This window comes from Semicossyphus pulcher, unplaced genomic scaffold (genome assembly GCF_022749685.1).
Source record: "Semicossyphus pulcher isolate SPU_LCO1_2020_fin unplaced genomic scaffold, fSemPul1.0.p SCAF_27, whole genome shotgun sequence".
NCBI classification, from domain to species: Eukaryota; Metazoa; Chordata; class Actinopteri; order Labriformes; family Labridae; genus Semicossyphus; species Semicossyphus pulcher.
In genome coordinates this window covers 6664557-6678626 of record NW_027211701.1, presented here as the reverse complement: position 1 = coordinate 6678626, position 14070 = coordinate 6664557, and the positions used below count along the sequence as shown (strand labels likewise).

Here is a 14070-nt window from a genome sequence, read left to right as displayed (position 1 = left end):
TATTATCCTTGTCCTCTTTTTTTTCCCATGTATGTGAGGTTACGAGTTGTCTGGCTCTAGAGAACAGTTGAATAAGTGCTGGAACTTAGAGATGCACAAAACATACTTTTCCATTTATCTTGGCCGTATGCATAATGTTGAACCTGCATTTTTATGTGTGTGAACATGATCCTCTAAACAGCAGCGGTGCATGGGAGGACATAACCAAGAGGAAAACCCCTGTGCTGAAGATTTAAGGCTCAAAAGCAATTGATCCCCATACAACATCATGTTAATATGCCCAACTTTACAGCAGAAATGAACATGTTTCCATTCGTTTTGATCCCTAAAGCTAATTTCTTGGTTCATTACAACTTGAGGACAATGAGAATGATTCATGACAACAGGAGATGAACTATAAGACAACACACCCATTTAAATTGTAATAAATTAAAAGTTATACATAATGACAGGCGTGGCCACTCTGAGTTACAGCTGGGTGCCACTGGCTGTCTGCAGGGTGTCACCTCAAAATTCAGTCACTGACCTTGACCTCTCGACCATGTTTGCATTGTTGGAGCTTTTAATGAAGAAAAATAAGGCTTGTGGTGCAATGTTTTGTACTTATGGGCTGTCAAAGCCAGCTTATACCTGCTTATTCAGTAAGTGATATTCAAGTTTTATTTTGTCAATATGTTAGCACTAATTTGCAGGTGTCTGTGCTCACTGTACTTGGCTGGTTAGCTTATTAAGTGTTTCCCAAAAGTGGATTTATTTGTTGTGATCCGTGCATGGGAGTCAGGATTGCTGTTCCAATCAGAACCACAATCTTACTGTCAATACTCTGAGAGGCTAGGTAGGCGAATGATCAGATGAACCGTGCTTTGAGGTAACAGTTTGTTTCATTCACCCACCACCGCTCTACCTCTCAGGAAGTGTACAAGTGAGTTTCCTACATTAGCTTTTTTTCTCTAATAGACAAAAACTCAAGTCAGGAACCACCACAATCTCATTCTGCGGGAAACACTTATATTAACTGTCTAATTATCCAGCTAATGCCATGGGTATAGACTTTATAGCTTTGACAACAAAGCATTTGCAGACTCATTGTTCCTCTCCAGTTTTCCCCTTTTTCTCTAAATAAGGTCACTTCTGGCTCAAGATGGCTATTACCATAATGCAGCCCTTGAGGATTCATTATGGCACCCACAAACCAGTGTGTGACGTCGCAGTAGTTACGTCCACATAGCTGTAGTCTAGTGACATAACCGCATGACACGGTTGTCTGGCAGATAATTAACCATTACTGAACATTATAACTAATTGGAAGCCAATTTCTCTTTTGGTATCTTCAAACAAGGCACGATGCTGCACAGAGCAAACAACCTTGTTGCTGTAAGGCCAATTTGTAAGATGACATCAAACTGTTTCCCGATGATCACTGGACACTGGGATTCTGTGCACTGAAGAATCAATGGACTTTGCGAAACTGACCCACTTTTGAAATATTAGCAATAAGCATGTTATTGTGTTGCAGTGTGTACATCTTTTGTTATGTATAAATAGAAATTGTATGAAAAGCTCAAACACATGAAAGGACACAGTGAATCATATTTATGAACTGTTTTTTCTGGATTAATAATGATGGAGTAACATCCTGATATAATTTACTGAAAGTTGCCCCATTGTATTTGAATGATTTGAAGCCCCCTCAGCTATTTATAAGCTGGTTCTATAAAAGTCTAATCATCCCTGACAGAGCAAAAAAGCCACTCCACACAGCAGCATGTGAGGATAACGTCATGAAGGATGAAATTTAGTATTTTTGAATATTTGATTAAAAGTTGACTGCTGGTAAAGTCAATTTTGGTGCCGACGTTTGCAGACCACACAGAGTATTAATATTCTCTTTGGTGAGAAAAATAAATTATGCATCAAAAAATTATGTGCTGTTAGGAGAAAGTGCTGGAGGAGTTGGAGTGCAGAACTCTTTCACACATTAACAGTGTTGTTCCAAATTGTTTTCCATCAGTACAAATCAAATCTGTGTCTCTGCAGCATCATTATGTTGAGAAATCGCACTGTGGGTCGATGCAGACGTGCTCTAACAAAAGCTAATTCAGTGAGCCAGTCGATTCTTCTCGTCACTCAAAGTCTGTGAAGTGAGACAGTAAAGGTGCATTTTGTGTCAGATGGACATGACAGAGGTCTGATAGAGTGCATGTGATTTGACAGGAAGTCACTCTAATTACATTTGACTAAAGTAATGAAACTTGTGACTATAAACATTTCAGTCAAACATTAAATGCATTTTAAAGGATAAATGAAGTTTTGGAAGTATATCTATCTTTACAGTGTGATCTATATTCATTTCTCTCTTTCACCCACAAAATCAGCTGCATTGTTATCGAGCAGAAAGCTTTACATTAAGAAAATATAACCGGTTTTATATTGTGTTTTTCTGCATTTCGAGTAATATTGAAAAAGTAGTTTCTATAGTAATTGTGGAGAATAGGTTTTTGAAAAACATTCAGACAGCCTCTTTTCATCTCCAGCACTGACAGATAGTTCCCATATCATAAATATTATGGAGACTCAGGCTGTGTTCCAAATGCCATACTATATACTAGGGATAGACCGATTATCGGCTGGGCTGATTATCGGCGCTGATATTCGGCATTTTGACGCATATCGGCATCTACCTTTTTTTTTTTTTTTTATCCAACGGCCGATAAGAGATCAATTTAAAACTGGGTTATTTTGGCTCTGATGCATATGCTTAAAGGCATTTAAACAAAGTTAAGTGTTGGAGTTTGTATTATTCAAAATTTTGATGCCAATATTTTCACTTTTACTGCAAATGAATATCGGCTTTAAATATCGGTTATCGGCCTCCTTGACTACTAAAAATCAGTATCGGTATCGGCCCTGAAAAAACATATCGGTCTATCTCTACTATATACAACATACTGTATACTACATGCTATATCCTGAATACTGCGTTTGGCGGTAGTATGTAGTATGGAGGAGCTTTTCAAATTAATTTTTCAGTATGTTACGCCAGGCGGAAGTAAACAATAACCCCTTCTGCTGGAATGCTGCTGCTGTAACAGTAGGCGAGGTAGACTGGTCCGATGCATACTGGAGATTTTCTCCGAATCAGTTCGACATCCGGGCATTTTTGACATACTGCACATTTTGCTTTTGTTTGCATACTGCATACTGCATACTACATTTTGGCCAAATCAGTACGTACTGCTGGTATAGTACGGCATTTCAAACACAACATTCTTCTTCCTTGTCATGCTAGTAGCATATAATGTTGCCTCTAGCAGTTAGCATAAAGCACAGACAAGGAGTGGATTACAGTTGTTAGGTAATTTCACTTCTTCTAGTAATTTGTAGTTTTCAGAACCATCGCTCATCAGTTGAAACAATTTATCAGACTCATTTTACACATACAGAAACCGTGAACTCCCAGACAGCTGAAAATAGACAATGATGTGTGAAATTGGTGAATTTACCCTTTAAAAATGTTTTCACCACCTGGATGCAGCAGACACCAGCCATAAACACAACACTGATGTATCATATCCTTTGAGGTTGATAAAACAAAGTTGTTACATATTTAGAATTTCATTATCTGTCACATACCGAACATCAGCATTCATTTGGAGTTTTTTCCTGCCTCCTGATAAATATGCTATTTCTCTCATTTTGCTCTCTACCAACTCCTATGGGAAATATCTGTCTATCTAGCAACTAAATGCTCCACTGGGTTCACTTGTTCTCGCCAAATTTTCGATCTGTTGTTGGCTCTGGGCAGGCAGCGTGCTGAGGCTTCATTGAAGCTGCTATTAACATCTGTCTGCTGAGGCTAGAAGAAGATAGAAGAGCTGAGAGCTGTTAAACCAAAACACTGAGCTTACAGACGCTCCAGGCGGCTGCTATGGGGAACTCTGTTAATTGATAATTCTTCATGTGTGTTTGTTACTGTGAGAGTTAACAAGGTCAAGACCAGTTTTCAACCAACAGCTCAAGTAAACCTGCAAAATACATCTAAAGAATACAAAATGACCACCGGTATGAGAGGGAGGTGGGGGCTGTTCCGGTAGGTAGGAGGGGGCCCCTAATGTGTCTAACCCAGGAACTCATAGTCTGCCCATGCATTTGGAATATTAATATATCCCCTAAATAAGACATCATTTCAAGTGGAGCAGGATGTGAGATGCTTTATTCATGTTTAGGTTGATGTGGCTGCAGAATCTGAACACAGAGAATTTGTGGCCACTTATCTTGTCATGGCTTTCTTCTGTCTCAGCTCCCTCACCACTAAAGCACACACAAATCCACACCGGTACCCCCGTCAGTCGGGTTGTAACAGTGCTGCGTGAGGGCTGACGTTGGTGTGATGTGGAAGAGAAGTTTGAGGGGGAGAGAGGAAGCGAGGGGAGGGGAGGAGAGTAAAGAGAGAAGTGAGCTGACAAACAGAGACGGTGCGGGAGGGTGGGAGAACTAAAATGGTGTATTACTACCGTGTAATTATCTCCTTCTTTACTTTTGTTTGGTCATTAGATTACACTGCTGTAACAACTAAAAATACCAATCTACTATATTTCCTGCGTCCTGCACCTAAACGGCAAGGAGACTGTGGGACAGAGGAGAAATATTACACCCTTTCCCTTCTCCTCTCCTTCTTCGCCCTCCCTCCTTCACCTTCCCCTCTATCTCTGTACTCCGTCTCTCCTCCAATCCCTCTCTTCCTCGCCCTCGCTGGGTTTCACTTGGAGGACATGGTGTAGCAGCCATGAGGGTGCCACTGCATGTCACGAATGCGCCTAATAGACTGCATCTGGGGGCAGCGAGCGCCAAACTCATTGAAATGCCTGAATTCGCCCTTCTCCAGCAGGTACTGGCTGCCACGGTATCCGGGGAACTGGTAGCCCACAAAACTGGGGAGAGAAAGAGGAGGAACAGAGGGAGAGAGAAGAGGATTCACATTTTTATGGTATGAATGGATTGAAAGGTTTAAGGAATATTGCCAGTTACAGAGGAAAGCGTTGCATGATTGAACAGAGGAACTGTATCGATTCAAGGAGAAAAACAAAAACAGGGTTGAAAGATGAGTAACAAGAACAAAGTGAGAGAAAGATGCCAGAAACACAGATGTAGACCGATCAGGGAGGATAAACATCTGACAAATAAAGACATCAGATGGTTTGTCATGCTGTCAGCTGTGAAACCACAGGGCAGACGGCCTCCCAGCTGTTTGTTTCAGACTGCCTCAAGCACTACAAATGAAGTAATCACAGCAGTTAAAAAACAGTGTCTGCTGCCTTCGACACCTCCGTGCACAGACAGAGACACGGAGCTGCTGACGTTCATGACACCCTCGGCTAGCTGCTGATGAAAAAGCCTCTATTCCTGAACTCGCTCACAGAAAAACACTCAGATGGTTGGTGGTTATGCTGCCCTGTTTGAGAATGACGACACGGGTGTGGTAACTGTCTGGCACATGCAGCGACACATGGAGATTGACTTTTTGTTAGAAAAGCAGGGTTTCATGTGTGTTGCTGACACTGTGGCAACACTGTATCAATGTTTAAAGACTGGGAGCTGCAAATACAGAAGGAGTTGGAGACAATTGAGCTGGGAGGAATAGTTTCGGGAAGCACGCCCGCGCTTTTTTGCAGAGACTAAGAGGACACGATAAATTCCTTTCTAAGGCTCGTATGCTAAATACGAAGCCAAACGCAACAGCGTAACAACTGGAAACTGTTTTCCTGGCTTACTCAAACTGGCCAACTATCGCCTCTAAAGCTCACTGATTATCACATTATGTCTGGTTTATATAATCTGCACAAAAACAAAATGTTACAACAAAAGGCAGAAAAACACTGTAAATTATGATTGGTAAGCTTTAGAGGGGCTTATAGTCAGGCTACTGTTTCCAGTTTTTATGGTCAGCTACGCTTACTGGATTGAAGCTCAGTGTAGCTACAGACATAACATGGTATCAATTGTCTCATCCAAGTCTCGGCAAGAAAGCTACAAATTGTATTTCCCCCAGAAAATGAAAAAATGAATTACACATAAAAAGCTAGTAATAATTTGCTTCTATACTCACGTTCCACAGCTGACCATGATGCTTCCCACTCTATCGGTGAAACCGTAGGAAAACAGACTGGGGACATCATCGTCCATGATCTCCATCTTGCGGCCCTTGAACTCTCCGACCTCGTACAGGCAGATCTTGTGCTTCTCGGGGTCCTACAAGATGATGTGAAACAAAAAAGGTGGGAAAGCAGTTGACATAAGGAACATTAGAATATTTAGTGAACCAGCGCACACTATGGGCATGGATACATCTGAAGTCTGTGAGGTATTTGTTTGACAGTTTACCATGCGGACAGGTCTGAAGGACAGCAGGTAGTCGTTCTTCTGGCAGTTGCTCCAGGAGTCCCAGCGGGGGTACTCGCCCTTCTCCAGGATGAACATCTCACCGCAGAAGTTCATCTGCTCAAAGCCCACAAAGCTGAGGAAGGGAGGAAAGGTTGCAAGGAGGAGAGGGAAGAAGGGCGATGAGCTATAAGTCCTCTTACAGAAACAGACCACTGATTTTAAACACAAGGAAGTAGGGAAAGTCAGTATTTAAGCTTCAGCTGCTTCTATCTTGACCATTCATTTCCTAATGTGTCTCTTGTGAGACCGCCAGCTTAATGGGAGTGCAGTACTAAAAGAGTGCTGTATAATGAGAAGGCTTTGGTGAATAATTTGCTGCTATTCTCGTGTCTCCTTTATACTCGCAATTATTAGCTCTTACCTTGAAGAGTTTTTTTATTGCTTCACATTGTTTCTTGATTATTGCACTACTTTTTGTTCCAAGATTTGTGTTGCTTTGTTCTGTTATTAGTTTAGGTATTGAAGTTCATTCCACTGCTGTACTCTTTGTAAATCACTCCGGATAAAAGCATTAGCTACATGCTTAAAATGCAAAGTGTGAAATGTCACATAATGGTGGGGTACAATTGAAAAATCACCTGCTCTCAGCTCAGATGAGTGGGGGTGTTTGGTACATTACGTGTATCCTGGTGGGTGTGTAAGTGCAGCTGCAAATGCACAGGCTACTTACGGACCACAGTCGACGCGCAGGGAGCGCACCTTGTCCATTCCCATGTCACACACACTCATACACTCGCCGGTGATCTCAATACAGCGGCCCTGGAAGTTCTCCTGGTCAAACACACACATCTGGAGAGTTGGGGAGAAGGAAATGAAAATGAGAGGTGGAAGGGAAGTGGCTCAGGTGGAGACCATATGAGAAGACTGTGACTGAGGAGAAAAGAAGAGGCTGAGTTAAGCGAAGTGACTGTGGGGTTGTGACAGCTTTCTCCACAGGAATGTAATGCAAAGAATTCTAACATGGTATTTTTCTGTCGAGCTGTGGTTGTCGACCGCCTCCTCACTGAGAAGTAAGAACCAGCAAGTGGTAATAATAGACATCAACCCCGAAGGTAAAGCGTTGCTTCACACAGTGTGTATAAGACCATAAGGTATATATTCGTAGCTGTATGGCCATTGGTTGTGTGTTTGTCTGTGTGCTGTACCTTGTAGGACATCATGCCCATCTCAGACATCTTGTTCTGAGCCGCCTTCCCGTCAGTCTGGGAAGCAGACTTGGATTTCTCTCCTCCGGCAGACATGATGACTGAGAACAGAGGAGATCACTTTAAAAACAGTTCATAATAGCAGTACTTTACTAACACATGAAGGGATGGATATTGTTTGGTTTGGGAGCACTGTGTTTCAAAAAGCAAAACAGTTTCCAGTGATGATAGTTCCCCCTAAGTTTAGTAAAAGAATAATTTTGACACCTTCTCTAGGATCCCTCACAGTAATATAGCACAATATCTCATCCGTTGTTTACAAGAATGAGCAAACACTTTAAAATAGTGTACTCCAATTGTTTGCAATAATTAAAATGACAGCAAAAAAATGCAGATTTTTGTATTAAATGAAATTGCTGTTTAATTAGTTATTTTTCCTGTAAACCAAATATTCCAACTTTTCTAAATAATATTACTCACTTTTATAGGCATTAGGATTGTGATAAATGCATAATCACTAAAGACCCCAAAAGACGGGAAGATTAACCATCCTATCGTCAACAAAAGAAAGCAACAAATTATCTTCCTCTTTAAAAGCTTTTTCTGTCAATAACCAACAAAATAGCTTAAATTAAGTCCTCAGTTCGAATATAGAAAAAACATTTTATGTGAAGGCATTCATTCTTTTCAAATGATCAGACCCCCTAACAAGTTATGTAAAACTTTAGATAGCCAGAATTTTTTTTTAAGTTGAAATGAAACAATAAGCCCTCTAACTTATGCTTAAAGCATACTTTTCAGCTAAGCAATGTTTGACTTTTATATCTTGAGCTCAAACTATGTTAGCATTTTCCCTTCTTTCTTTTCTTCCTCACTGAAAGATGTTTGTCCACTGTCTTACCTGTGGCAGTGTGTGCGTAAAGGAGTAGACTCAGGGCTGAGACTGGTGCTCTGTGTGAGAGTGCGCCGGGCCCATTGAGGCTTTTATATGCTGGCGCCCAGAGAGAGGGGATTATAGACACAGAAACAAAGTCGCTGAGCTCACAGCCCCCACAGAATAGAAATACCCCCATCATCAAAGAGAGAGAGGGAGGCAGAGAGAAAGAGAGAGAGACGATCAGGCAGAAAGAGAGGCAGAGAGAGATAGGTTGCAAGAAGGGAAGAATACAAGAAAACAAATGTGAAAATGAATTTATATTTGGCCACAGAAAAACTTAATTTGATCATGACTTGAATCCATGACAGTGCTACTGGTATACAGTTAGACTGCAGTGAGCTCCAATCTTTTTCTATGCCTAAACACCAATAGAAGGGTCCTAATAATGGCTGCCAGGCTGACCAGGTTCACATTTAACAGCCTGTCACAGAATTATTCACTGCTGTTCCCTTCAGTGCTGTAATCAGGAGGCACCGGGACAAACAATAACAGGGAAAGCAATAAGCTACAAGAAGCAATAACCTCGTTGTTCCACCTCTGGGTGTGCAAAAAGGTTAGGAGTGTGTATGGACAATAATCTGAATCTCTTCTCATCACAGAGGTAGACAACTATTAAATTAAAGCCCTCTGCCTTTTTCTTGCGTGGGTGGATTAAATATTGTTGTGGGCGTCAGCTGCAAGAGAAAAGTCCATGAGATGCTCATTTTAAAGTGCACACAAGAGGACACGCAACCTGGTCCAATGAAGCTCAGACTGTGGCTGCACAGGCGAGGTCACATGTTCTACAACATCAAGGTTGTGATAATAAGGACAGGAAGGAAATTAGGCTGCAGCTGTTCACCAGATGAGATCCTAAGGTGTTCATTTCTTGGATTCAGCCGTTGGCCTCATTAATCCTGAATTTCCTCGAATCCTCAACTGAATATCAATGTGAAAAGAGTGAATCACACAGCTCCCTATCAGGAGCTGTTGGACATCCTCAATCACTGCTGTGAGTCACATAAAGGTAGAAAAAGATGGGTAGTGTCCAACAGATGGGGAAAGTAAAGTTGGCAGCCCTTGGGCACATCGTCTCCCTTCTAATTAAGGTGACAGATTGAGGTCCTCCACTTTGAACTGGATCAAATTGTGTTCCAATGTCCAAAAGGACATTCAAGATGATAAAACATGTCTTCCTGCAGATATTTTTAGCAATGCCAAAGCAAGACAGTCAGCATAGAATATTCTGTGATCAGATAACTTAATTTAAGGTTATTTAAACTTTATTTACCCAAAAGCTTGGATGGATGGATAAAGAAAATACTCACTGTAGCTTGACAACACACACAGGTTATATAAAACATTAAAGTGAAAGATTTTCATGTAAATAAATGTCTATTAAATCACTATCTATCGCTGAATGAGGTACCATGATGCTAATTGAGCATATGGCCCACTTATGAAAGCCTTTGTATTTGCAGTATTACAGACTGGGTGTCTGGTGTGGCTTTCACTGAAAAAAATCACAAGTGGCGCCCAATTAGTGACGCGTTTTCCATCAGCCAGCAGTGGTTGGTCTGCCAGATAGGGTAGGCAGAGCTAAGCGGCTGCTTTTCCGGTCTCTGCAAGTGTTGCGAGTAAACAGTAATCTACCATGGGTGAACAAACAAAGAAAAGATCGATGACTACAGATACAACTTCAAGAGACAACTTCAAGTGAAAATCCAAAGAAAAAGAAACAAATTTGACGCTCAGATGAAGCAAACAGACTAAAAAGGAAAGCGACCGTCAGAGAGGAACCGGAGCCAACCGTGGACGTCACACTTGCAACACTGTCTGGATATCTGGGAAGTGTGCTCCCGCAATTATCACTTATCGCCATAGGTGCCGCCAGAGAGAACGAAACTGAGATCTTCGAGATTAGCACTTAGCACTAACATGGAGGACAATGCCACAGGCCCTGAAAGAAAGAAACTGCTTATTTCAACATCTACATTCCTAAATGCAGTAACCAAGAATGGTGTCATAAACGTTAGTGACTGTCTAAACAATTCGAGAACACTGGTCACCCGAGGGAGAGTTAGTTATGATGATAGTTGAACTGCAGCATACATAAAGATTATAAACCAGGAAAATCATATTTATCCTGCATAAATATTTTTAGAATGTATGGTGAACAAAATCTGTATCAGTCACGTAAATATATGACCATAGAGACTGAACATGCTTATCTGGAGTAACAGTATCTGATGAGAAAAGATGAAATATAGCAAGCATATTTCAGTTTTTTATTTGTGCCATAATGAAACACACCTCAAAAAAGCTCTTTGATAAATGTAAGGAGCCTTTTGAAAGTGCAAGGAATATACCTTAAAATGTATCATACGTTGTATTGATCTTCTTTCTGTCAGTCCACAAATAGATAGCAGTTCATGTCATCTGCATCTTCATTTTATATTTCACACACAGGCCTTCATATCATCTGCAATGTTCTGCTGAAAAATTAAAAGATTTTCAGAAATTCTGTTCAGCCTTCAACACAGCAGGACATCACACTATCAGAGAAAAGGCAGGTTTAATGGGTTAAACCCAAAAAAAAACAAGTGTCACATTGAAACCCTTCTCGTTGTATTTACAACAATGAAAGTTGACACCCACACAATATGTGGGCCGTAGTGATTACAACATTTTTGAAGGGTTTAGGGAGCATACATTCTTCAGGAAGATAAAATCACCTTTTTATTATCTATAGCCATATCAGATTTATGAAGTAAAAGCTGGTCCTCTGTTTAGCAATTACCATCTAGTACATAGTCCTGTGCAATTCATGTACAGCTCAGTTATTGGAGATTGAGAAGACATCTGCATGCACAACCTGAATAATTCCGGTTTGAGAGGTCAGCTGAACATCAGCGGTGTACAGAAGGTTTCTCTTTCATTATGAAACATTGTTAGAGCAGCTGCAGAGCGCTGACTTCAGAGATTCAATCTGGAAAACTATGGTGGTCGTGACTTTGGTGTCTACTGACGCAGCTACTGCACTTGTGTGTTTGTGTAGATGTGTGTTTGTGTATGTATGCGTGTGTGTGTGTGTGTGTGTGTGTGTGTGTGTGTGTATCTTCCAGTATGACAGTAAACGTGTTAAGGAGAACTTGGTGTGAGCCCCCTTATGAGCTCTCAAAATGAAATGTCAAGGGCCAAGGCCAAGATGGGGTGAGTGGAGTGGGGGGGGTTACTATGGCAACTGTGGCCCATCGTCAAAGGTTGGGGCTTTAAATTAAAAATGTTTTGTGGATGTGACACTGGTTCAGTTGCTAGACATAGATACTAATGTATCAATATCATTAACATATATTCAATCAATATTTATCATTAGGTTAAATAATGTATTGAATTATCAATATATTATGTATCATTATTATTCCACTCAAGGGCTGCATGGTGGTGCAGTGGTTAGCGCTGTTGCCTCACAGCGAGAAGGTTCCTAGTTCAAACCCCAGTTTCTGTGTGGAGTTTGCATGTTCTACCCGTGCATGAGTGGGTTCCCTCCAGTTACTCTGGCTTCCTCCCACAGTCCAATAACATGGTTGTCAGGTTAACTGGTGACTCTAAATTGCCCATAGGTGTAGGTGTGAGTCTGAAAACTTGTCTGTCTCTATGTGTCAGCCCTGTGATTGACGGCGATCAGTCCAGGGTGTACTCCACCTCTTGCCCAACTACAGCTGGGATAGGCTCCAGCCCCCCGCAACCCTGAACAGGATATGCAGTATAGAATGGATAGATGGATTATTCCATTCATTCATTATGAGCACACTCAGATAACCACACTGACTAATACTGCACTGCAACTCAGGTTTTATAGCACCACTTCATTTCAAACAACGATTACCTCACACATGCTACACACTACAATTACCTCAAACACACTACTGTATTACCTCGCTATAGAGTAAAATTCCATGATGTCCTGCTGTTGTGTCACTGTTATGTTTCGGTGTTGTTTATTGTAAGTCATGTATGTTGTACCATGACTGAGAGACAAAAGCAAGCTTCTGGTATGATTGAGACTTGTATTGTTAACATGACAATAAAGTTGAAGTTAATTGAATACCTTAATGTAGTGATTAAGTTATGGATTTGAAAATATTCTTCTAAGGCTTCAATTCTCAATCAAGAGGGCGTTATAAACATGTTATATGTATGGTTATCATCATTAATTGAATTCCTCTGTCCTAATTTCCTCGACTTTAGGGAGTTACTATTGACACGGGCTCCCCGGATGGCTCTCCAAATCCTTCTCATTCTCTACCTATAGCCCCGGCCATTGTTGTTCTATACGATGGCACTGCTGACCTATACGAATAGACCAACAACAGCCCCGCATTCCCTACCCTCACCTCAGTGCCTGCGCTGCATATGATGTGCTGAGTCGACAGGCCGCACAGGGTCACAAAGAGAGAGCGCGCGAGACAGGGGAGAAAGCGCTACACCGCGGCTCACCGGCACGCGCGCACGAAGCGTTTTTACGCACAAAGATTAGAATGGAGGAGGGCACGTGAGATTTACTCTCACCCACGTCATGTTATTCACAGTTAGTCAGAGAAATACCGGAACTCTTCTTCTTTTTGCCTTCAAAATAAGAACCCTAAAAGTTCAAGAATTGGGCTGTAAAGGACTGCAACTTTTTCATGATCAATTAGGCTACCTGCAGGGTCTTAAATCAAGGATCGCTGCATGGGAATGCTTACCCACATTTTGGCAATGTTTACTATGTGCATTGGGGATCTTGAACAATTAGTTAATTTCTGTCTATTCATGACCTTCAACACTAAATTTATGATGCTTTAAATCAACAAAAAGCAACAGAAGCTGGAACATAATTAATCAATTAGTAAAAGAAGAGGACCTATCTAGGCCTAAACCATAATGAATGAGCTCAAGATCTACCTTAAACATTTAATTTATGAAGGATTAAATGTTAGTCAACATTTTGTATGTAAGGCCAAAATTAATTATATTTTAAACTTAAACTTAAACTCCTTATTTAAAATTATTATATCTATTTTGTGTTTTTTACTATTTGTTACTCTTTATTATTACTGTAAAAAGTTCTTGTTTCATTTCGTTTGACAGAGCTTAATTTTGAAGACTCTGACCGGAAGTATTTTACTAAATTCAAGCAAGCTTCACATTTGACAAACGTGCCTCGTTCACATCAGCGTCATTCAGTGCCAGCAAGCGCGTGCACGAGGTTCTCGCGTGAACGGTGGTATAAAACAGAAGCGCCAGGTTCAGACAAAAGTCTACGTAAAGAGGATTTGGTCTGTGAGGAGTGCGAGGAGAGCTGAGAGCATCCAGGTAAGCAGGAGCGGGAAAAATGACTGTTAATTTCCCCACGTGTTGATTTTCTTCGATCCTATCCATATTTATACAGTCTATGATCCTAACCCAAGATGTTTTATCTGGCAGGTCTTTTAAGAAATACATGTTGCCTACATGAGAATTTGAATGTATGTTCCAATTTCATATGGATGGGAACAATGTTTGTTACAACTAATGGAAAAGATT

At 40.9% G+C, this 14070-nt stretch overlaps 2 protein-coding genes across 2 annotated transcripts in view; one reads left to right on the top strand and one right to left on the bottom strand.

Moving 5' to 3' along the window:
• Positions 1 to 14070, top strand: part of cryba1l2 (crystallin, beta A1, like 2) — a 35118-nt gene that overhangs the window by 17005 nt on the left and 4043 nt on the right. The window lies entirely within an intron of this gene.
• crybb1l2 (crystallin, beta B1, like 2) lies at positions 4760 to 8662 on the bottom strand. The gene is made up of 6 exons (XM_069676803.1): positions 8488 to 8662; positions 7587 to 7687; positions 7112 to 7230; positions 6382 to 6514; positions 6107 to 6249; positions 4760 to 4931 (listed from the first exon to the last, which is right to left on the bottom strand). Exons 1-6 carry the CDS (start codon positions 8660 to 8662, stop codon positions 4760 to 4762), a joined length of 843 nt encoding a protein of 280 aa, XP_069532904.1.